This window comes from Pan troglodytes, chromosome 13, assembly GCF_028858775.2.
Source record: "Pan troglodytes isolate AG18354 chromosome 13, NHGRI_mPanTro3-v2.0_pri, whole genome shotgun sequence".
NCBI lineage: Eukaryota > Metazoa > Chordata > Mammalia > Primates > Hominidae > Pan > Pan troglodytes.
The window spans coordinates 32,395,709-32,419,972 of record NC_072411.2 but is presented as its reverse complement, the minus strand read 5'-3'; the positions used below and the strand labels follow the sequence as shown (position 1 = coordinate 32,419,972).

Below are 24,264 nucleotides of genomic sequence, written 5' to 3'. Positions count from 1 at the left end.
CCACTCCCGGCTCCTAGAGCGCCGCTCAGCACACCGTGAGCGCCCAATAACTGTTGGGCTCCAATGACGCCGCGGAGGCGGCCCCGTCCCCGCGCTCCCGCCCCTCCCGCCAGGGCAGCCCGGGAGGCCAGACGCTGGCGCTGCAGGGAGAGGGCGGTGGGCGCATCCGCTAGGGGGCGCGGCGGGGCGGGGCGCACATTTCGGCGGGCCCCGCGGATGGCGGCGCAGGGCGTAGGGCCTGGGCCGGGGTCGGCGGCGCCCCCGGGGCTGGAGGCGGCCCGGCAGAAGCTGGCGCTGCGGCGGAAGAAGGTGCTGAGCACCGAGGAGATGGAGCTGTACGAGCTGGCGCAGGCGGCGGGCGGCGGTATCGACCCCGACGTGTTCAAGTGAGCGGAGCGGGTGGGGGCCGCATGCTAGCCAGACACCCCCCGACCTCTGCTCTCCGGGTACGCCCGGCCCGCTGGTCGGGAGGAGCCCCCGCCCCCGTCCTTGTCCGGTCTTCAGGGAGGTGGCCGCGCCGGGCGGAGAGGGCTCACCGGCCCCGCGTCTGTCCCCGCTAGGATCCTGGTGGACCTGCTGAAGCTGAACGTGGCCCCCCTCGCCGTCTTCCAGATGCTGAAGTCCATGTGTGCCGGGCAGAGGCTAGCGAGCGAGCCCCAGGACCCTGCGGCCGTGTCTCTGCCCACGTCGAGCGTGCCCGAGACCCGAGGTCAGAGCTGGGCCCGCTGTCCCTGCCCCAGTGGCGGGGGTGGCGGGCGGGGAGGGGGCAGGCGCGGCACAGCGGCGGCGTGGCCCTGAGTGGCCAGGCCTGTCTGTCGGTCTAGGCCCAGCACCTGCAGGGCCCATCCGTGGGCTCTGCTCCTGGGCTTCGCTGCCAGCCTTAGGAGGCACGTCCAGGTCAGGTAGACGCAGAGTGCGTGCCCCAGGGTGGTCCAGGCTGGGTAGGGCTCCTCCGCTTAGCTCCTCCCCACCTCTTCACTCAGGCCTTCATCCTAAAAGTCGGGAATCATGACGGTTTGGGGCTGGGCGCCTTGGCTCACGCCTATAATCTTTGGGACCCCAGGGCGGGAGGATCGTTTGAGGCCATGAGTTTGAGACCACTCTGGGTGACAGGGTGAGATCCTGTCTCTAAATGTTTTTCAAAAGACAGTCTCGATCTCTGTCCTGTGGTATACAGCATCCAGGGAAGTGCCCAGGGACCAGGGAAGGCAGAGGTCTTCCTGCCTTTACCCCACCTGGGCCCAGTTCCTGCGCAGGGGCTTGGCCAGTCCTGGTCAGCTTTCCCTCTGATGATTGCAGGAAGAGAGTCAGACGCGGAACTCCCAGGGTGCAGAGGCCTGCGGGGTCTGAAGGGCCTCCTCCCTCTCCAGTGTGGTGACTGGGCTGAGGAGATGCTGGGACTGAGAGTGTCATGGTGGAGCCTCCGTCCCTGCTCATCCTCTCCGCATGTTGCTTCTGCTCCCGATGGCTCTCTCTGAAATGCAGCACAACCTCCCAGGCCAATGGAAGGAGGCCCAGAGCTGGCTCCCTGCCTGGAAGCACGAGGAGACCCGCACAGGCATCCTGAGAAGGCGTGGAGAGCAGGCTGCCTTCATGGGGGGAGTGCCAGGCCCTGGGCACCCACACCCGCTGACCCAAGAGGGCCCGGGCACCTGCGTGCTGGCCTCTTCACTGACCCTCGCTCTGTCTGCTCTCTTTGTGTCTCTCTCTGACCTCCAGAGGCCTCCTTTCTCTCTGCCAGGAACAGTAGCCCCCCTGCAAGGCCCTCCTTTTCCTCCAGCCCGCAGCCTGCGGCCTCTCCGGTTCTGCTCCACAGCCCGGCTGCCACACACTCGCCTCTCTCTCCAGGCCCCCCGGGTTCCCTCCGCCTCTCTTGCTGCCTGTTCTCTCCTTTTGCAGGTTGCGTTTATTGGCTTATCTCTGGGGGTTGGTGCTCTCCCTTGTTTCCATGGAAACTGCCTGGCCCCAGGAGGCCCAAGCAGCTTTGAGCTGCAAGGGCAGGACCATGCAGGCCACCGCTGCCCTGCCGCTTAGCCACAGGGCACGATTTCTGACTCGGTTTATTAGAGACATAGTGTGGCAGTCTCTAGACCCCACAATCGGGCTGGCATCCGGGGACAGGACCAACACCCCCACACCCCAGAGGCGAACTGTGGTGAGTGTAAAGAGCCCCTCTCCAGGGGAAGACAGCCGGCCAGAGTGCGGTGTGCTGTGCTGGAGAGCACAGCCCCAGGCGTGACAAACACCTCGGCCTCTTAGAAGTTGTCCCTTATCTGGACAGGAAGTCTGGAGGCTGAAACAGAGACTCCCACCTTCCCAGAGTCTCCTGGGCAGTGCCACACAGATGCCATGTGCTGGCCCCATGGCCACACTCCAGCACTCAGCCCCCTTGCCCACCTCACTCCTGAGTTAGCACACTTTCCAGGTGTCAGCAGGTGTGATCAGGGGCCCACAGCCAGGGTCCTGTGAGAGCCCAGGGGTCTTTGGTTGCACCTCCTGCATGCACCTCCTGACAGCGCCCACCTCACTGCCACCCAGAGCTCAGGCCCAAGGGAGGGTGGAGAGGGGCTGAGGGACAGGCCTGGAGTAGGGGTGTATGCACTGCAGGCTGAGATGAGCAATTGAGGGGCAAGTGTCCAGCAGGAGGGAGAAACTGGGAACAGAGTCCATGTCACTCCAGGGGATGTTGCTGCTCACTCAGCACTCACTCAGGGCTCTGGGTGCCAGGCCTAGCTCTCAGGGCAGAGGGCATGGCAGGGAAGTGAGATGATCACACTCAGAGCCCAGTGAGAGGCAGTGAGGAAAACCACCAGCGAGACCAGTGTGGTGGCTCACACCTGTAATCGCAGCACTTTGGGAAGTCAAGGCAGGTGGATCCCTTGAGCTCAGGAGTTCAAGATCAGCCTGGGCAACATAGCAAGACCCCATCTCTACAAAAAATACAAAAACTAGCCAGGCAGGGCTGGGCGCGGTGGCTCACGCCTGTAATCCCAGTACTTTGGGAGGCCGAGGCGGGCGGATCTCGAGGTCAGGAGATTGAGACCATCCCGGTTAACACGGTGAAACCCCGTCTCTACTAAAAATACAAAAAAAATTAGCTGGGCGTGGTGGCAGGTGCCTGTAGTCCCAGCTACTCAGGAGGCTGAGGCAGAAGAATGGCGTGAACCTGGGAGGTGGAGCTTACAGTGAGCCGAGATCACACCACTGCACTCCAGCCTGGGGGACAGAGCGAGACTCCGTCTCAAAAAAAAAAAAAAAAACTAGCCAGGCGGGCGTGGTGGTGGTGCCCATCTGTAGTCCCAGCTACTTGGGAGGCTGAGGTGGGAGGATCGCCTGAGCCTGAGGGGGATGTTGCAGTGAGCCAAGAGCTTGTGACTGGACTCCAGGCTGGGCAACAGAGCAAGACCCTGTCTCAAAAAACCAAAAAAAGAAAAGAAAAACCGCTAGCAATGGAGATGGGAGGAGGCTTCAGAGCCCAGAGAGCAGCAAGGGTTACACAGGGGGGTAACAGCAGGAGGGTTACAGGGGGGTAACAAGGGTTACAGCAGGGGAGTAACAAGGGTTACAGCAGGAGGGGGGTCGGCAGAGCCCCACACGTGTGAGCTGGGGCAGTGGGAGGGCGTGGGTGAGGCAGTGCTGTCCAGGTGCTGGTAGGCCGGGGGCGGGAGGAGGCAGGTGGGGGGGCACAGTCAAGATGTATGGGGGGGTTGTGGCACTGGAAATGCAGGCATAGAGGGGCCGGGAGGATTAGGGGGTGCTGTGTGAGCGAATGGGGGCTCCGAGAGAATTTACCCAAGGACAGGAGTGGCCTGGAGTGCTGGGACCCTCAGGGTCATTTGTTCCTTGAGGGCTCTGTCCTGGAAGCATAGCCCAGGTCCTGTAGGCTGGGTGGCAGAAAGCCAGGACATGAGGGCACCGAGGCCCCGTGGAGATAGAGTGGAACCTGAGGAGGAGGTGGAGGGGAATGGGGCAGACGTGGGGCCACACCAGGAGTGTGCTGCTGAGTGAGAGGCAGAGGCCACAGATGGAATGCTGAGAGCTCTCTGAGGCCCACACGTTACAGCATCTGACCACACAGAGCTCCGGCTGCCCTGGTAATGGCAGAATCTGGGGTGGAGGACATAAGGGGGGTTGTTGGAGTGATCCGGCTGGGGGGCATGGAGGCCATAGGTTTCCCACAGGACTCGGGTGTGGAGTTCTCCAGGCTGTGGGCCAGGCCCTCTCAAGCTTGCCTCTGTGAGCTGCAGCAGGCACCCTGGGTCCTCTGGATGCCTGTCCCCCAGCCATCCAGACAGCCTGTGGGGACAACCACCACCAGATTCACTCATACCCACAGGGAAGGGGAAATAGAAAACCCCAGAAGCACAGAGGGGCAATGCTTGTCTTGGTGAGAGTCTGGAGTCATTGAGGGAAAAATAAATTCAGTCAAGCGTTCTATTTAAGTTTAGGGAAACTATACATTTTAAAAGTTGTCCAGAGCATGCGTGTAAGATGACGTTTGGAGTGTGGAAGCCATCTCACCTGAGCTGTGCTGCCTAATACAGGAACCTCGAGCCACACATGGCTGGCATGGTCATTGCACTGCGTGTGGTATGCACAGCAGATGCCAAAGGACCGGTACAAAAGGGAATGCAAAAAACCCACCACAACTTGGGAGGCCACAGCTACTGGATCTCTTGAGCTCAGCAGTTCAGGACTAGCCAGGGCAACACAGGGAGACCCAATCTCTACAAAACACAAAAATTAGCAGGGCATGGTGGCACACATCTGTAGTTCCAGCTACTTGGGAGGCTGAGGTTGGAGGATTGCTTGAGCCTGGGAGGTTGAGGTTGCAGTGAGCTGTGACTGCACCACTGCACTCCAGCCTGGGTGAGAGAGTGAGACCCTGTCTCAAAAATAAACAAAAAACCCCAAAGTGAATGAGGCTGGGCATTGGTTCACACCTGTAATCCCAACACTTTGGGAGGCTGAGGCAGGAGCATCACTTGAAGCTCGGAGTTTGAGACCAGCCTGGGCAAAATAGCAAGACCCCACCCATTTCTACAAACAAACAAGAAAAAGAACAAAGGTGAATGCAACATCTTATGAATAACTTATGTACTGACTACATATTGAAATAATACGTTGGATATTTTAGATTAAAGTATTTGAGCTAATTCTGCATTTTCTTTTATTTTTTATTTATTTATTTATTTTTTAGACAGTCTTGCTCTGTCACCCAGGCTGGAGTGCAGTGGCACACTCATAGCTCACTGCAGCCTCAACCTCGTGGGCTCAGGCAATCCTCCCACCTCCTCTTGAGTAGCTGGGACTACAGGTGCACACTACCACACGTGGCTAATTTTTTAATTTTTTGTAGAGATGGAGGTCTCACTGTGTTGTCCCAGCTGGTCTCTAGCTTCTGGCCTCAAAGGATCCTCCCGCCTTGGCCTCCCAAAGTACTGGAATTACAGGCATGAGCCACTGACCCCTGCTGAGCCAGGCTGTTTTCAACATTCAATGGTCATTGACTATCTTTGGCGCTTAGGAGGGCCCTCCAGGGACCAGGCGTAGGGGCATCAGTCACCCTGCCCTCACACCCCAACCTGCAGCCACACTTGGTTCAATCCCACTGTCTAGCCCGTCTGACTCAGTAGCCCCTCCCGAGGGAGCAGGGCTAAGCAAAGCTGGTTTCCCCACTGCAAGGCACTGCAGGCCATTCTATTCTGGGCCTTCTCATCCTTCATAAAGTGAGGAGGCCTGAACAGGGCTCCCCACTAACCCTGAGAGCACACAATTCCTGAAGATTTCCAGGATTTTCTTAGTATCAGTTATGGCTTAAAGTTATGTTGGTTTCACATTTCCAGGGTTTGTCAACCCTGTCAGATTTAAAGATAAGCATTATTAGCCAGGTGTGGCCCCATGCTTGTAGTCCCAGCTACATCGAGGCTGAGGCAGGAAGATCCCTCGAGGCCATGGGCTCCGGGCAGCAATGAACTGTAATTGCATCACTGTGCTCTAGCCCAAGTGACAGAGCAAGACTCAGTCTCTAAACCCCCCTCCCCCACCACTCAAAAAAAAAAAAAAGCATTATTTGCTCTTTTCTGCTTCCCTCTCATCCTTGTTTCCAGAAGAGACTGGGTCATTACTGAGGGGAGGAGAGGAAGCTCAGATGGCAGCAAGCTGAAGGGAAGCCGGCTCTGAGTCAGGCCCAAGTCTGCGGCCTGCCATGCTGCATGCTGTGGGGAGCTGAGAGCGCATGGGCACCTAAGCACCCAGATTAGGCTGCGGCTACAGAAGATCTGACTCTGTCTGGCCTGGCCTGCAGAGGGACTGTGGCCTCAGAGGAGGATGCTGGCCCAGTGTGGGAGCTGCTGCAGGGTGATGGGGCCCGTCTGCTCATGGAAGACAGAATCCTTGCCCCTTGACCAGTCAGTGCGGACTAGAATTATGGCAGTTTGTACCACAAGAGATGCGTGGTGGCTATTGTCTGCTTTGTGCCTTTTTCACGAGTCACTGCTGGGCTGAGGTGGCCAATCATCACCCACCACGTGTTCCTGACTGTGCTCCTCCTTGGCTCAGGGCAACCCTGACTCCATCTTTGTTGAGTCAAGTCTGACAAGCTGACAGAGTTCCAAGCATGACACCGCTGTAACCCTCACCACCACCAGGCAAGAATGAGCAAAGATCTCATTCTCTGAGGAAGAACTCCCCGGAAACTCAAAAGGAGGGCCGTCCTATCCCTGCAGGGTATGGGGAGAATTTTGTGGTATTAGCATAGAAAGGGAGCTGGAGGTACCTCTGGAAGAGCGGGGGTCCACGGCATCTCAGACACAGGAGTCTCTGCTTGTTCAGGGTGACAGATGGTGAAACAGAAATGACCTAATGGATCTCTAGACACCCGGTTGCATCTTTTCTCCAGGAATCCAGTTTCCCTTTGCAGGATATTTGACTACACTTGATAAGAGGCCAGGGAAGGACCAGGATTGAGGCTGGGTGTTCTGTTGGCTGAACCCTTGTCTGGAGTCACCCTAAGAGTGATGGCAGGGGAGTTCCCGCAAGGGACTGCCCCAAACCTTTCCAGGATGAGAGCCAGTTGGGATTCCAAAGGAAGAAACACTTAATGCCAGGGTGGTCAGTCCAAAGCATTTGTTAGGGAGCTTACATACAGAGGGGGCTGCAGCGTACCCTCACGAGGGACAGCCAGGAAAGAGGTTGTGCCTAGGCACACCGCACTGAGGGGGTGGGGTGTGGAGTTTCTATGAGGGTGCAAGGAATTTGGCTGGGGTGGGACCAATTTCCACGTGCTTAGCAACATGTCAGATCTTTCAGTGTTCCAGGCAACAACCTAAACATTTATCAGTGTCTGGGAACATGCAAGCCCCAGCCAGGGTTTGAGCCTGCAGGGGGAACATGTAGCTGATTAGGTCAGAGTGGTCAAGGCACTTCCTCAGTCAGGACAAAGGAAACGCTGGGGGGATGAAATGGGGGACCCAACACTGAGTCAGGCAGGGGACACATGCCCTGTTTAGAGCCCACAGGCCAGACCCCACCAGGCCAGAGCAGGGGAGAGCCCTGGCCAAGGCACTCCGCATGGGGGGCTGTGACCCCACGGGCAAGCCTGCTACCCGGGCACGTTTGTACCTTGGAGGGTCCTCTCAGTCTTGCCGATGCTGTCAACACCCTGAGCCCAGGGAAATCCATCCCATTAAAATAAAGGTCTGGCCCAAGTGTGGTTGCAGATTTTTCTTGGCTATCTTAAAGAGTAAAGTAAGCAAATTACAAATCAAAGAAACTCTGAACCAGTGGTCTTCATCCGAGAGAGCCTCTGGTGGTCAGAAGGAAAGTCTCAAGCATTCAGACTGTGGCAGGAACCCTGTCATGGAATCTGGCAGCTAAACCTGAAAGCAAGAGGCTTGACCACTGCAGAACACTCGGGTAGGTAGGAAACAATGAAAGAGCTTCCAAAATCAAAATCAGAAACCCAATTCCAGGACTTGGTGACTGCAGTACTTCCTGCCTGTCACCATCTGGGGCAGCTCAGATGTGCAGTCCAGCATGAACACACCTTGAGTATGAGGCAGCGCGTCCCTGCTGCTGCCGCCGCTGATGGCACCATCAGGGCAGACTAGGTTTGCTGACCAGGCTAGGTGTGGACCAGCACACCTACCTTTCCCTAAATGGGCCCGTGGCATGTGTCCTTTCAAAATGTTCCCTTGGCAGTGTGCTCCTTGCGTGGCTTTGCTCCTAGGACACATCCTAAAGGGTCCCCTGCACACTGCCAAGGGCTTCTGGGGCGTGACCTGTCTTTAGTGGTTCTGAGTCTCAGGACTTGGGGCTGATGCAGGGCCTCTAGCTGAAGGGACTTTGATGGAAATGTGTAGACACAAATGTTGCCCAAGGGCCACGAGTACAGCAGGTGCTGCAGTTACGGGGCACGCCCATTCCTAATCATTGTGCTCTGTGTCTCCTTAGGGAGAAACAAAGGCAGTGCTGCCCTCGGGGGAGCATTGGCCCTGGCGGAACGCAGCAGCCGCGAAGGATCCAGCCAGAGGATGCCACGGCAGCCCAGCGCTACCAGGCTGCCCAAGGGGGGCGGGCCTGGGAAGAGCCCTACACGGGGCAGCACCTAGGATGGGGCAGAGACTTGTTGCATCTTTGTCCCCAGCAAAGGCTACGTGTTACCTCCTTCAATTGATAATAAACCTTTCTGAGATGCAGAGGGTCCAGGTCAGACGTTGTCTACCGTTTTTTTTTTTTTTTTTTTTTTTATATATTAAGGCACACTTAGAATGAAGTTTCTGTGCCGGTCCTGGTTGTGCCACAGTGAACTAAGCAGGTCCCTTCACCATGGGTCAAATTCCTGAACCTGATTTGGGTTCTGAGAAAAGGCGTCTGGATTGCCAGGTCTTTTATAAATAGACGTCAGCAAGCTTCACTTGAAGTGAAATGTGGGAGGTTTTTTTGGTTTTTTTGAAACGGAGTCTTGCTCTGTCACCCAAGCTGGAGTGCAGTGGTGCGATCTCGGCTCACTACAAGCTCTGCCTCCTGGGTTCACGCCATTCTCCTGCCTCAGCCTCCCAAGTAGCTGGGCCTACAGGTGCCCATCACTACGCCCGGCTAATTTTGTTGTATTTTTAGTAGAGACGGGGTTTCACCGTGTTAGCTAGGATGGTCTCGATCTCCCACCTCATGGGAGGTTTTCTACCAAGACAGTTAACAGTGCTGAGGGACAGGGTGGCTGTGTGTGTGCACAGAGGGCGAACGCTGCCTTCCAGGTTATCGTGGAGCACTGGGGTCAGCATGGGTGTGTTGTGACCTTCTGTGGTCACGAATGCTGTGCGGAACTCGGTTAATATTCTTTCCCCCTCTAAAATGTCCTGACCTTACATATTTGACCCACAGCTTTAGAGACTTCATGGACAAGCCCCATCCACAGACCTCCAACACTTCTAGTCTCCCTTTTAGCTAGCATGACCCATCAATAAAGAAGCCCGAAAAATCACAAATTCAGTTGAAAACCCTGACTCAGCTTTCCTAGAATTTAGGAAATCTATACATTGAACGCCTGGCTTTGAAGAAACACTATTTTCCCCTGGTCAGGTTACTTCCGTGGCAGCTGCTTATGTACAGTCCTGCTGCACCCAACCCCACGCCAGCAGGGCAGGCTGGCACCCCACCACTGTCCATGCAGGCTCTGGGGTCCCACCGGCTCCTGTAGGCAGAGCTAAGCTGCACGACACACAGAGGTCTTGGTTTTATACAGAATCTTTAATTGCAAACAACTTGAAAGCAGCCATCCTAGGGGTGACAGGGGAGAACCCACCACACCCTCCCCTCAGTATTCTTCGCCTTCTTCAGCCTCAGCTTCCACGGAATCCACGCCCACCTCTTCATAATCCTTCTCTAGAGCTGCCAGGTCCTCGCGGGCCTCAGAGAACTCTCCCTCTTCCATGCCTTCGCCCACGTACCAGTGCACAAAGGCCCGCTTGGCATACATGAGATCGAACTTATGGACCAGGCGGGCCCAGGCCTCCGCAATGGCCGTGGTGTTGCTCAGCATGCACACGGCCCGCTGCACCTTGGCCAGGTCTCCCCCGGGGACCACTGTGGGGGGCTGGTAGTTAATGCCCACCTGCCAGAGAAGGGAAAGAAAGCAGTCCGTGAAGCTTATATCAAACCTAGAAATGGTAGCTACTTTTCCTCAAACAGAAGACACCCTGTAGGTGACACGGAGAATGCTCAGTTCACCTCACAAACGTCACTAAGCCCTTCTCTGCACCAGGCAGGGTGATAGTTCCAGACGAGGAATAGAGAAAGGAACCTTGGAGGTAGCCACCCTGGTGGGATCCCAAGCTACCTAAAGGGCTGTGTCCTAGTACCTGTGACATGTGATAGGTGCCCAGGTGAAGACAGTCTTCCCTCTGAAAATGTATGCTGCTTGTCTTCTTTGTAGATTACAATTAAATTCTGTAGCTAAACTTCTTCCACCCAGATAGATTCAGAGTACACAACTCTTGCCCATGCTATCACAAGGAACATCATACCCACTTCTGACCCACAAAACAAGCCACTGTGGATATGCAAAGGTAGCAGATCATGGGTCAAGAGTCATATGAATGCTGCTACCACAGCAGCAGGAAGTGGTCGAAGTGGTCCATGTGCCTGCCTAAGTAGGGGGTGACATTCGAAGGTGGTAACCAAAGGGGAAGCATTCCAAGTTTCAGAACTCGGGAATAACATGACCTGAGGTCCTGGCAGCAGTGCACAGGGTCAACTAGAGCAGGGATCAGCAAACTTGTTCTATAAATGACAACATCAGGCCAGGTGTGGTGGCTCAAGCCTGTGACCCCAGCACTTTGGGAGACAGGCGGGCAGATCACGTGAGGCCAGGGGTTTGAGACCAGCCTGGCCAACATGGCAAAATCCCATCTCTACTAAAAATACAAAAATTAGCCAGGCGTGGTGGCAGGTGCCTGTAATCCCAGCTACTTGGGAGGCTGAGGCAGAGAAGTGCTTGAACCCGGGAGGTGGAGGTTGCAGTGAGTCAAGATCGTGCCACTGCATTCCAACCTGGACGACAGAGCAAGATTGTCTCAAAAAAAAAAAAAAAAAAATTACCCGGGCATGGTGGTACATGTCTGTGTTCCCAGCTACTTGGGAGGCTGAGGTGAGAGAATCGCTAGAGTCTGGGAGGCAGAGGTTGCAGTGAGCCAAGATCACACTACTACAGCCTGAGAGACAAAGCGAGACCCTGTCTCAAAAAATAAATAAATAAATAAAGCTCACCACAGATATATAGTGTGATGACTCAGAAAGAGAGTTCAAAAGACATCACTGAGCTGGGCGCAGTGGCTCACGACTGTAATCCCAGCACTTTGGGAGGCTGAGGCAGGCAGATCACCTGAGGTCAGGAGTTCAAGACCAACCTGGCCAACATGGCGAAACCCCGTCTACTAAAAATACAAAAATTAGCCGGGCATGGTGGCAGGTACCTGTAATCCCAGCTACTTGGGAGGGTGAGGCCAGAGAATTGCTTGAACCCGGGAGGCAGAGGTTGCAGTTAGCTGAGATCGCACCACTGCACTCCAGCCTGGTCGACAGAGCAAGACTGTCTCAAAAAAAAAAAAAAAAAATCACTGAATCAATTATCAACTCTGGTTCACTAACTTATGCCCACATGCCTAGCCCATGGAACAGGGATAGTCTCCCCAAAGGATGTGGGCCTTCAAGGCCAGTGTTATTTTGTGCATCTGCTGGTTGCTGAAAGGCCTCCATGTCACCCAGTCATACCTTAAACCCAGTCGGGCACCAATCCACAAACTGGATAGTGCGCTTGGTCTTGATGGTGGCGATGGCCGCGTTGACGTCTTTGGGGACCACGTCCCCCCTGTACAACATGCAGCAGGCCATGTACTTGCCATGGCGAGGGTCACACTTGACCATCTGATTGGCTGGCTCGAAGCAGGCATTGGTGATCTCAGCCACAGACAGCTGCTCATGGTAGGCCTTCTCGGCTGAGATGACTGGGGCGTAGGTGGCCAGGGGGAAGTGGATGCGGGGGTACGGCACGAGGTTGGTCTGGAATTCCCTCAAGTCCACATTCAGGGCCCCATCGAATTGCAGGGAGGCCATGATGGAGGACACGATCTGCCCAATCAGGCGATTGAGGTTGGTGTATGTGGGACGTTCAATGTCCAGGTTGCGCCAACATATGTCATAGATGGCTTCATTGTCGACCATGAAGGCACAGTCAGAATGTTCCAGGGTCATGTGGGTGGTCAGGATGGAGTTGTAGGGCTCCACCACGGCTGTGGAGACCTGGGGGGCTGGGTAAATGGCAAACTCCAGCTTGGACTTCTTGCCGTAATCCACTGAGAGCCGCTCCATGAGCAGAGATGCGAACCCAGAGCCAGTGCCGCCCCCAAAGCTGTGGAAGATGAGGAAGCCCTGCAGTCCTGAGCACAGATCGGCCTGAGAGAAACCAGACAACGTGAGCCAATGCCCGTGGAAGCCACACCACCAACCTCCAACAAGCCAGGGCTGCTTCTCTTTGCCTCTAAAGAGTTGATATGGATTCAAATCATCCATAATAAACATGCAATACACTTTGAAGCAAAGAAAAGCAAAGGTCTACGGACAAATCACCATTGCAGACTCAGTAGGACTCAAGATGCTGGTCTAAGTTTTTGCTTGTTTGTTTGAGACGGAATCTTGCTCTGTTGCCCAGGTTAGAGTGCAGTGGTGCAATCTCAGCTCACTGCAACCTCCACCTTCCGAGTTCAAGCAATTCTCCTGCCTCAGCCTCTCAAGTAGCTGGCAGTATAGGTGTGTGCCACCACACCCAGCTAATTTTTGTATTTTTAGTAGACATAGTTTCACCATGTAGGCCAGGCTGGTCTCAAACTCCTGACCTCAGGTAATCCACTCACTTTAGCCTCTCAAAGTGCTGGGATTACACGTGTGAGCCACTGCGCCCGGCCAAGATGCTGGTCTAAGTGTTGATAAAATGACTTCCCTTTCACATTCCAAGAACTACCCCTCCCATGCAAGACAATGGCCACATGAAACCTTCTCTTCTTACCAGTTTGCGGATCCGGTCCAGGACTAGGTCAACAATCTCCTTGCCGATGGTGTAATGGCCCCTGGCATAATTATTGGCTGCATCTTCCTTCCCGGTGATCAGCTGCTCTGGGTGGAAGAGCTGCCTGTAGGTCCCTGTGCGCACTTCATCTGCAAAAGAGACAGTGTGTGCTGTGAATTTTTAAGGCCTGTACTCACCAAGATGGACACATTCCAGGAGTGTTCACTTCTACAGAGCACATGCTGTTCAAAGTACATGACCTACATGTCATAGGTCAACAGTGGCAGTGTCTGGTAGAAAATGTCTCTGTGTGATAACCAAACTGCATATCAATTTATGACTCTACGACGTTAAACTCAGCTTGTGGTATAAATGTCAGCACGACCAGTTCCCAGTGAAAGGAAATAAGCTCTTGCATTCCTACTCAGGTACATAATTCTTTCCTACGTGTAGCTACATCAAAGGCTGTAAGTTAAAAACTCTTACAACCTGGGCAGTCACCAGGTCAGTGTGACTTCTGCAGGGCAGTCCCATCAGGGCACCCTGGATGATCTGGGTCCCACAGGCTTTCAGGTGACGCTGTCATCTCCTGGGGGGCCACTGAAAGGTGCTGCCTCTTTGTAGCTCTCCTTGGAAACTACCTCAGGCTGCGAATCTGAAGGAGGCAAATGACTGTTCTGTACTTACCTTCTATGCCTAAGATGCAGGTCAAGACTCTCGTGCACCAGCATAAGAGAATGCACAGCATTCGGGAGGGAACCAATGCCACTGCACCCTGCAGGCAGGGCCACCTGAGCAGGGCTGAGGCAGCCATGAGGGAATCTCTTCACAGCCCATCTTACTGCTGGCAAAGCAGCTTTTCCCTGTAGGTCAGGTTTTCCTAAATTAGGAGCCGAGTCTCACAGACACTTTCATCACAAACCTTTCAGTTTCTCTCCTAACAATGCCATGGGCATATGCCTGTCTATCCCATCCTTTCAGCAGGAGGATTCAAAGGAGCCCACACGGGGCTTTACCAATGCTCTCCCACCCTCTCAGGAAAGCTGCCATCCAGTGCCCAGGCACCTGCCGACCACAGTGGGCTCCAGGTCCACAAACACTGCTCTGGGCACGTGCTTGCCAGCTCCAGTCTCATTGAAGAACGTGTTGAAGGAGTCGTCCCCGCCACCAATGGTTTTATCACTTGGCATTTGACCATCAGGCTGAATTCCATGTTCAAGGCAGTACAGTTCCCAGCAGGCATTGCCGATCTGGACACCTGCCTGCCCCACGTGGATAGAGATACACTCGCGCTGTGAACCGGAACATAAATGTGAACCCATTCATTTCAAGGCAACTTGAAACTATATGGCATGCAAAATATTCTAATTTAATATTTATATAGTGCTTCAGTATCTGGCGCTTTCACAATCGGTATTTCCTAGGAGGGTTAGTGACTGATCCCTTTATCGCTGTGAAAACTAATTGCTGTAAACCATACTAGCTAGTAAGTTCTAGAAGTAGCCCTAGAACCTGTTTGCCACTACACAAAACTTAGGTTATTTTAAAACTTGGAAGCCATGTAATGTCAATAATCAACCCCACATTATAGCCCGTCACAGTAATTCTCTGAAGAATATGTAGCAGTTTTTGATTATGTCCTGATCAAAGGATAAGGTAGTCGGGTTGGGTAAGGAAATACAGAGTAGGTCCCAGGTCACCATGGTCCAAGCCCAGGTGCTCAGTGTGTGTCCTCTCTCTGTCCCCCAGTTCTACCTCGTCCATCATTCACCACCTGCTCTGTGCTCTCGAAGGCTGACCCTTGAGAACAGCATCAGAAGCCTTCCTCGCCCTCTGGCTTCTTGCTGGTTTGGTCAATGGCAGGCAGCAGTGGGATACTGGGGGGCTGGAGGAAAGCAGCGCCAGGGTACTCCCTCCTTGGCCCCTTCCTGCTCAACTGCTGTCGGTGACCTGAATCCCTCTCAAGGCTACACTTTTGGTAGGCTGCCCTCTTCATAAAACTACCCTCCCAATTTCTTGTAACCACGCCCTCTCTCTACCCCTTGAAGCCTACGGGTGTAATGGCTCCCAGACATCATCAGTGCTGGGACACTGCACTGTCCTTTGGTGGTTTCTTTAAACTCTGCCAAGCCGGGTGTGGTGGCTCATTCCTGTAATCCCAGCACTTTGGAAGGCTGAGGTGAGAGGATCGCTTGGGACCAGTTTGAGACCAGCCTGGGTAACATAGTGAGTCCCTGTCCCTATGAAAAATTTACAAATTAGCCAGGTGTGGTGGCACACACCTGTAGTACCAGCTACTCGGAAGGCTGAGGCGGGAGGACTGCTGGAAGCCAGGGGTTCAAGGCTGCAGGGAGCCGTGATCTTGCAACTGTGTTCCAGCCTGGGCAACAGAGCATTTATTGAGTGCTGTCTCAAAAAAAAAAAAAAGAAAGAAAAAGAAAGGAAAAAAAGGATAACTGACAAACCACAGCTATTCAGACTTGGGACTTGGGAATCTGCTATGTTAATAGGCTGCTTTTTTTGTTTGGTTTTTTGAGGCAGGGTCTCTGTGGCCCAGGCTGGAGTGCACTGGCGCCATCACGACTCACTGCAGCCTCAAAGTTCCAGGCTCGGTTGATCCTCCCACCTAAGCCTCCCGAGTAGCTGGAACCACAGACTCGCATCACCATGCCCGGGTAATTTTTGTATTTTTTTGTAGAGACTGGGTTTCGCCATGTTGGTCAGGCTGATCTTGAACTCCAGACATCAGGGGATCCGCCCGCCTCCACCTCCCCAAGGGCTGGGATTCCAGGCATGAGCCGCCGCGCCTGGCCTAACGGTTGCCTTTAGGTGAACGAGGCAATGTTGCAGCAGCGTCTGAGCTTTAATTCCTCATCTGACCAATGTCCACAGCCCCAACCCCCGTCAGCGAAGCCTCCTGGGGCTCCTCAGTTGTTTCCAGTAGCACAAAGACGTGTGAAGTGGGAGCAGCGCCCTCCCGTCTTCAGGAGGCGACCACTATTTGCTCTCTGGGGGACGGGACACCGTCAATGGTCCCCGTCCACTAAAGGCCGGCAGCTTCATCTAAAACAAAAGCCGCCGTCCCTGCCCTGGGACCCAAAGATCCAGGAAACGATCCCGTGTCCTCCTGTCCCGCACTAGACCCTGCGTCCTTCTCTGGCCTCCTCTCAGCGCCCAGGCCCGCAACAACGTCCCTCTGTCCACCCGAGGCCAACTTCGTCTGCCTGGGCATCAGCGGGGCGGGAGTGACCCGGGTCTTACCATGGCGAACTCCGCTGCTACAGCCCAACGCTACTTCCAGACCTTAACCTGCTGCCACAGCTGCTGAGCGCCCAACTGCAACGCCCTGCCCAACTGCAACGCACAGGATTGGCCCGCCAGTGCCAGGCCGCCATTGGCTCGGAGTTCCTGGGAGGCAGGCCGAGGGCCGGATCCCAGTTCTGATTGGCCATTGCTCAACACGTGTAGTGGGGATGCTCTCTGATTGGATGCAGGATTGGCGGGAAGGCAGCGGGGTCATCAAAGGCTGCACGGTTGCTGAGGCATTTCCGGGGTGTCTTCTGACCAGGATTGGAACAGCTACTGCGCTGCCTCTGTGGGTCGCGGAACATTGCCTTGCTCCCAGTGTGCCACTGCCCCTCCCTGATTGCCCCAGGCCTGCTCCTCTCCCTGCCTAATTCAGATCTTTGCAAACAAGGCCACCTCTGAGAGGCCTTGCCGCCATCTACCCAAGTCACAGCAGCACCGCAATTATCCCCCTCTTCACTGTTCCCACCCAGCACCCGGGAAGTGGCAGGATTCAATCACTTTTCTGACCCAAAGGGAGAAAACGAGCCGGGCACGATGGCTAACGCCTGCAATCCCAGCACTTCGGGAGGCCGAGGCGGGTGGATCACCTGAGGTCAAGAGTTCCCGAGACCAGCCTGGCCAATATGGTGAAAACCCATCTCTACTAAAAACACAAAAATTACCCTGGCTGGTGGTAGGCACCTGTAATCCCAGCTACACGGGAGGCTGAGGTAGGAGAATCGCTTGAAACTGGGAGGCAGTTGTTGCAGTGAGCCGAGATTGGGCCACAGCACACTCCAGCCTGGGCAACAGAGCCAGATTCTGTCTCAAAAAAAAAAAGGAAGAAAGGAGGCAAAATTAACATAAGTGGAGAGGTTGGGCCAGGCACACCAGCTCATGCCTGTAATTCCAGTGCTTTGGGAGGCCATGGCAGGAGGATTGCTTCAGGTCAGGAGTTCGAGACCAGCCTGGGCAACATGGTGAGTCCCACCTTGCCCGTTTCTACAAAAAATAAAATTAGCAAGGCATGGTGGCATGCGCCTGTAATCCCAGCTACTCAGGAGGCTGAGGCAGGAGAATCCCTTGAACCCGGGAGGCAGAGGTTACAGTGAGCTGAGATCACGCCACTGCACTCAAGCCTGGGTGACAGAGCAAAACTCCATCTTGAAAAAAAAAATGGTTTATTTGGGCCAAGTTTGAGAAGTGCAACCCTGGAGATGCAAGTTGTCTTAAAATATTAGCAGCAGTTATAAGTGGGTTTTTAAAGGAAAAGAAGAGGCAGTTCCTAAGTTGTTTACCAAGAATTTTGAAATTAGAGAGGAAGTCTTGCTGTGTTGTCCAGGCTAGTCTTGAACTCCTGACCTGAAGGGATCCTCCCACCTCGGCTGGCCTAGCCTGAGGAATTTATATTAAAATAACGTAAGCTATTTATTGGGCCAGGCGTGGTGGCTCACACCTGTAATCCCAACACTTTGGGAGGCCAAGGTAGGAGGATCACTTGAGGTCAGGAGTTCGAGACCAGCCTGGCCAACATGATGAAACTCTTCCTCTACTAAAAATACAAAAATTAGCCAGGTATGGTGGTGAGCACCTATAGTCCCTGCTACTTGGGAGGCTGAGGTAGGATAATCACTTGAACCTGGGAGGTGGAGTTTGCAGTGAGCCAAGATCATGCCATTGCACTCCAGCCTGGGCAACAGAGTAAAACTCCATCTCAAAAAAAAAAAGAAGGCAGGGCGCGGTGGCTCACGCCTGTAATCGCAGCACTTTGCGAGGCCAAGTCAGGCGGATCACGAGGTCAGGAGATCGAGACCATCCTGGCTAACACAGTGAAACCCCGTCTCTACTAAAAATACAAAAAATTAGCCGAGCATGGCAGCAGGTGCCTGTAGTCCCAGCTACTCTGGATGCTGAGGCAGGAGGATGGCATGAACCTGGGAGGTGGAGCTTGCAGTGAGCCGAGATAACACCACTGCACTCCAGCCTGGGCAACACAGTGACACTCTGTCTCAAAAAAAAAAAAAGCTATTTATTGTCTCTACATTGTCTACATTGTCTTTGGTATCACAAATTCCAGGAACAGGAAGATAATGGGTTGAGCTAGTCAGGAACAAAATGCCTTTAAACAGTCACCCCAGGGCATGAGTACAAGGCGTGTGACTGAAGTCCATATTCCTGTCTCTCTGGGCCTGATAAATTCTGCACAGCCTCACATAACTCAAAGTGCTGTGAACACTTTTCCTTATTTCTTTAGTGAGAGGGAGTGGGTTTATGGACAACAGGAAAGGGGAAGGCACACCCCTGTCCCGGGAAGAGCAGAGTCAGGACCCAATACCCATTTTGGAGGAGTTTGGAACAGTCACCTGATTCTTCCTTTTTATTTATTTATTTTTTTGACACTGGTTCTCACTATGTTGACCAGGCTGGACTCAAATTCCTGGCCTCAAGTGATCCCCAAGCCTCAGCCTTCCTTGTAGGCTGGGACTACAGGTGTGTGATTCTTCCCAGTTTGAGTCTTCCATCCCTAAAGATCATCTTAGTGTGTATTCAGTTCTGGGGAAAGCCCTGGAGGAGACGTGCTGGCTTACCCCCAGCTCATCACCAGGATGCAGCATCCCACCATGGCATCTCCCTGGAGGGTGGCCAAGCAGGCCCTTAACTTTCCCTCCTGAGAGGAGAGCAGAAAAGAGAGAGGGAGCTCCCCCAGTGGGATGGGACTCGTGAGGTCCAGGAGTTGAGACTTTTCTGTGGCCTTTGGGGACCTCTGAACAGTGCAATCAGGTCTTCCCTTAGAAAGATGCTTTGGCAAAAGGAGGAGGGGCAGGGACGGAGTTCTGCCGACAGCCGGGAAAATCAGAGGAGGCCACTGGCCCCTTCTACCCAGGAGGGTGAATCCTTCTGTATTAGCCCCAGGCACCCTAAAAAATACCACTGACTGAGTGGCTTAAACAGCAGGGTTTTATTTTCTCACAGTTCTGGAGGCTAAAAGCCCCAGAGGCCTCTCTTCCTGGTTTGCACACAGCCACCTCTCACCATGTCCTCCCACGGGGAGGTAGCACCCAAGCTCTCTGGTCTCTTATAAGGACACGAATCCTGTTGGATCAGGGCCCACCCTTATGACCTCACTTAACCTTCACCATCTCCTTATAGGCCCTGTCCCCAACTACAGTCACATTGGGGATTAGAGCTTCAGCGTCTAATATTGGCGGGGGGGGGGACACCATTCAGTCCATAGCCCCCCCTTCCTCAGGGCTCCAACCACATCATGCACAGAACTCAGCTGTAGCCCACATCACACGGTGCTCTTCAGTCCAGCCACGCGTCCTTCAGCGGCTGGGATACGTTCTCGACAATGCATCATCAGGTAATTTCGTTGACGTGAGAACATCACAGAGTGTTCTTAGACCAACCAAGGTGGTGCAGCCTACTGCACACCTAGGCCACATGGTATAGCATATTGCCCCTTGGCTACAGACCTGTACAGCAAGGATTTATGTATCTAAACACAGAAAAATGTATCTAAACAGGAAAAATATGGTATTATAACTTTATGGGACCACTCTTATATATATGCTGTCTGTTGTTGACCGAAACATCATTATATGCTACGTGACTGCAATATTTATTTTTCTGATTATAAAAGTAACACATATTCCCAGTAGACAGTGTAGAAAATTAGCAACAAACTATTCTACTGTAAATGACAAAAGTAAAATTGAGCCTTGGACATGCCCATTTTTACTGTAAGTTATGATTCCATAATTGACTTGCAGTAAACAGTGTTTCTGGCCCCTAAGTATTGCTGCCTTGTGTATTTTATTTAGTATACAGCACTAAAAAGAGTCCTGTTAATTATTAAATCATTTCAATAAGTCAGCTAACAACATTTACATATAGTTGCTACACAGAAAGGAACACAAATTATTTCCTCTTTTGCTCATATTCAAACAGGCTTGAGTGACAACTTGAGGACAAGGCGGCGCCTCGACAAGATTTCACACAGCAGCTACGGGGGCCAGAGAAGCAGCACCACATGGTGTGGCAGGAGAAGGAGGACATGCACAAGGTAGGCAGTTCGGTTCTGGGTGAGAAAGGCTTAAGAGGCTTTGCAGAGTTTTGTAAGGTTCATTTCATACAGATGTTCACAGACCTCCTTGGGACTCCCACTCATGGACTGTCCCTGCTGCACGCAGGACACCAGGGCCAAGCCTGGTTCCAGGGCCCCTGCTGTGCCCAGTTGCTACACAGCCCATGTCAGCTAGCTGGGCTTGGCTCCTTGCCATGGGTGCCTTTCAGCGTGCTGCCTGCAGCAGGCACCCACTTCACAGTCATCATCTGCCATCTCCAGTTCAACCCCGCAGAGTAAGCAGCAACTCCCCCAGCCCCGCCCATTCTGAATGAGGAACGATGTCCAGAGGGCACTGTGTTATCTGCAGTGACACGCTGGGCCTGACACCAGTGACCGCGTCCTTCTCTCTACACCATGCCCCCTGCTCTTAGAAGGGGCATCTTAGTAAGGACAGGGAATTGCAAAAGAGGACATATGTTAAAATGTGGCTGATTCCCCCGTAACTCCTTTATAAATTTGGTTTTTAGTAAGATATGTGAACTTTATATTCAAATGCCATTAAGTATAGTAATAACACAATTAGGTTCTTTTTTCTTTTCTTTTTTTTTTTTTTTGAGACAGAGTCTCTCTCTGTCACCAGGCTGCAGTCATGCGATCTCAGCTCACTGCATAGGCTCTGTTTTCTAAAATACATTCATTTATACACTGAAGTCCTTGGACCTGTAGTTTGTGATCTGTCCTCTAAAATGGGGCAGATTTTAAAACCAAATTGATTCTTAAGATCATCTGTGGTATCATCCCCCTGCATGACTTGTCTGGGAGTGCAGTGTGGGCTGGGCGGCGTCTCATTGCTTGACACAGTCACAGTGACTCTGAGCTGGACCCAGAGAGGCCTGGGGAGGCCTTTCCTCCCCATGTGGGAGCCGCCCTGCCAGCTTGCTCCAGGTCTCGTCACTTCCAGTCTTAGTCCAGCAAGTGTGACAGTGACTAAACAGCCAGACTGTTGGCCAGATCAGCTGCAGGGAGGTCAGGGTCATCAGTGCAGCAAGTGGTAAGGTTGGGTTGTCAGTGCAGCTGAACTTGTGGTAAGTCCTACTTGTGGCCCTCCACCCAGGGAGTCTTTGATTTAAATCTCTTTCTTCTTAATTTTCTTTTCTTTCTTTTTTAGTTTTTTTAAGAGATGAGGTCTCACTATTTTGCCCAGGCGCTGGTCTTGAACTCCTCGGCTCAAGTGATCCTCCCACCTCAGCCTCCCAAAGTGCTGGGATGACAGGCATGAGTGCCTGGCCTGATTTAAATCTTCAGCACTTTGCCTATGTATTTTTTTCTGCTTCTGCTTCTTCTTGTGTTTAAGTAACTAGATTGAGTGCCCAAATGCTTTATTCACCTTTGCAATTGTGTAGAAGACCTCGGGCAGAGGTTGGCATTACAGAGCCAGCTGTCCTGCTGTAAGTTACTCCATGCAGTTGCAGGGTCTTTCTTGGTGTGGGGTTGTTGCTCAGCACCTGAGCCCAGGTGGTCTTCCCATTGAATGTTTGGCTGGGGTGAGGTGAGCACAGGGCTTTTTCCAAGCAGGGGATTTCTCCCATCTGTGGCTTTAACCTGTAACCAGCATTGGCTGTCACTTGTAACTCTTTAATATAGTGTAAGACTAAATGTCCAGCCTTCCAGACCTTTGTTAAGCAAACATAAAACATCTGTAATTTTTTTTTCAGCAATTGGTTGAAGCTTCAGAGACATTGAAATCCCAAGCCAAAGAACTGAAAGATGCCCATCAGCAGCAAAAGCTGGCCCTGCAGGAGTTCTTGGAGCTCAATGAGCTCATGGCAGAGCTCTACTCCCAGAAGCAGAAGGTGTGGGACAAGGAGGAGATGGAAGTAGCCATGCAGAAAGCTGACATGATGTGGCAGGAGATCTGAAGATCCAAGAAGCTGAGAAAGAGGATGCTGTTTAGCCAGATGCGGTGGCTCACGCCTGTAATCCCAGCACTTTGGGAGGTCGAGGCGGGTGGATGGCCTGAGGTCAGGAGTTTGAGACCAGCCTGGCCAACATGGTGAAACCCCGTCTCTATTAAAAATGCAAAAATTAACCAGGCATGGTATTGGGTGCCTGTAATCCTAGCTACTTGGGAGGCTGAAGCAGGAGAATTGCTTGAACCTGGGAGGCGGAGGTTGCAGTGAGCCAAGATCATGCCACTGCACTCCAGCCTGGGCATCAAGAGCAAAACTCTGTCTCAAAAAAAAAAGGGAGGGGGGGAGGAAGCTATTTAGATATTTCAGCGATGGTATTGATTGAACTTTTGTATGACCTTAATAAAACATCTTTGAAAACTTAGGCTGCATTATGTAAATTACTTTAAAATCATCTTAAGTTTTATGTGAACCCAAGTAAGTTGATCTGCCAAGCATTTATTTTGTGCTCATCCCTCAATATCTATTTGTGAAATTATTAAAAGAGGTTCCTAGTCCTAAGTTTTTAAAATTCCCTTTTAAGTAAGTAGAGGGTATTTATGCTGAGCTGTGATATGGCCTGGCTTAATTGAATAAGAGCACCTGCAGTCCGTAAAGGGCCAATGGCAGTAGAAAGGCAAATCATAGTCTAGGACGCTTCAAGCCACTTGCTTTAGACCAGTGCTTCTGAAGCGTCTTGGCCTAAGCACTCCTTTACACTCTTGCAAATTACTGGGGATCCCAAAGAGCTTCTACTTAGGTAGATTACAGCTCTCAATATGCACCACGGCAGAAATTAAAACTGAGAATTCTTTCAATACAACAAAAACCTATTACATGTTAACGTAAAGTTTGTAATGAAAAGTAACTATTTCTTGAAAAATCTAGTGAGAAGAATGGCATTTTTACATTTTTTTTATTTTATTTTAAGATGGAGTCTTGCTCTGTCACCCAGGCTGGAGTGCAGTGGCACAATCTCCGCTCACTGCAGCCTCTACCTCCCGGGTTCAAGCGATTCTCGTGCCTCAGCCTCTTGAGTAGCTGGGATTACAGACATGCACCACCATTCTCGGCTAATTTTTGTATTTTTAGTAGAGATGGGGTTTCACCATGTTGGCCAGGCTGGTCTCGAACTCCCGACCTCAGGTGATCTGCCCTCCTCAGCCTCCCAAAGTCCTGGGATTACAGGCGTGAGCCACCGCACCCAGCCGCATTTTTACATTTTTTAATGTTTCTTTAATATCTGGCTTAATAGAACGTGCTCGGGTTCTCATGTCTGTTTCTGCACTCAATCTGTTTGGATACACTGTTCCGGATGAAGTACATGAAGAACTCCTGGTTCCCACAGATAGCTAATTAATTATTAAAAGAGATTCCTGTGGTACTAGGTTTTAAAAATTCCCTTTTCAGTAAGTAGAGGGTATTTATTCTCTGACAATGTCTCAGGATCCCAAGGTTCTCAGCCCACAATTTGAGAACTGCTGCCCTAGTTATTCTGAATGTTCTGCTATTGATGAGTGACATGTTTTAAGCAATGCTTACTTTAAAATTTGATTAAAGGCCAGGGGCAGTTGCTCACACCTCTAATCCTAGCTCTTTGGGAGGCCGAGGTGGGCCCATCGATTGAGCTGAGGAGTTCAAGACCAGTCTGGGCAACATAGTGAAACCCCATCTCTACCAAAAATACAAAAAGTTAGCTGGGTGTGGTGGCATGCACATCTAGCATGAAGTACTCAGGAGGCTTAGTGGGAGGATCACTTGAGCCTGGGAGGTGGAGGTTGCAGTGAGCCGAGATTGTGCCACTGTACTCCAGCCTGGGCGACAGAGTGAGAATCTGTCTCAAAAAAATTCTATTAAAATTTACTTAACGAATCCCACAAATGAGAAGGTCTGAA

The 24,264-nt window shown here is 52.4% G+C and overlaps 2 protein-coding genes across 8 annotated transcripts; one reads left to right on the top strand and one right to left on the bottom strand.

The window, feature by feature from the left end:
- The first annotated feature begins 63 nt into the window (after positions 1–63).
- Positions 64–22,296, top strand: LOC107973629 (mitotic-spindle organizing protein 2B). Of its 4 annotated transcripts, XM_054678997.2 has the most exons (5): positions 64–386; positions 561–709; positions 1,720–1,899; positions 20,303–20,417; positions 22,136–22,296. In XM_054678997.2, exons 1-5 carry the CDS (start codon positions 64–66, stop codon positions 22,161–22,163), a joined length of 795 nt encoding a protein of 264 aa, XP_054534972.1. In that variant the 3' UTR covers positions 22,164–22,296. The 4 variants fall into 4 exon arrangements, with proteins under 4 accessions (XP_054534972.1, XP_054534971.1, XP_054534974.1 ...); XM_054678996.2 differs by lacking the exons at positions 20,303–20,417; positions 22,136–22,296 and adding an exon at positions 8,455–8,713; XM_054678998.2 differs by lacking the exons at positions 1,720–1,899; positions 20,303–20,417; positions 22,136–22,296 and adding an exon at positions 8,455–8,713 and having other exon boundaries at positions 135–386.
- LOC129135336 (tubulin alpha-8 chain-like) lies at positions 9,732–16,434 on the bottom strand. 4 transcript variants are annotated; one of them, XM_063791102.1, is made up of 6 exons: positions 16,325–16,406; positions 15,346–15,469; positions 14,129–14,355; positions 13,064–13,212; positions 11,773–12,453; positions 9,732–10,114 (listed from the first exon to the last, which is right to left on the bottom strand). In XM_063791102.1, the coding sequence occupies exons 3-6, from the start codon at positions 14,304–14,306 to the stop codon at positions 9,818–9,820; spliced, it is 1,305 nt and encodes a 434-aa protein (XP_063647172.1). In that variant the 5' UTR covers positions 14,307–14,355; positions 15,346–15,469; positions 16,325–16,406; the 3' UTR covers positions 9,732–9,817. The 4 variants fall into 4 exon arrangements, with proteins under 4 accessions (XP_063647172.1, XP_054534970.1, XP_054534968.1 ...); XM_054678995.2 differs by lacking the exon at positions 15,346–15,469 and having other exon boundaries at positions 13,751–14,355; positions 16,325–16,434; XM_054678993.2 differs by lacking the exon at positions 15,346–15,469 and having other exon boundaries at positions 16,325–16,434.
- Positions 22,297–24,264: the final 1,968 nt, after the last annotated feature.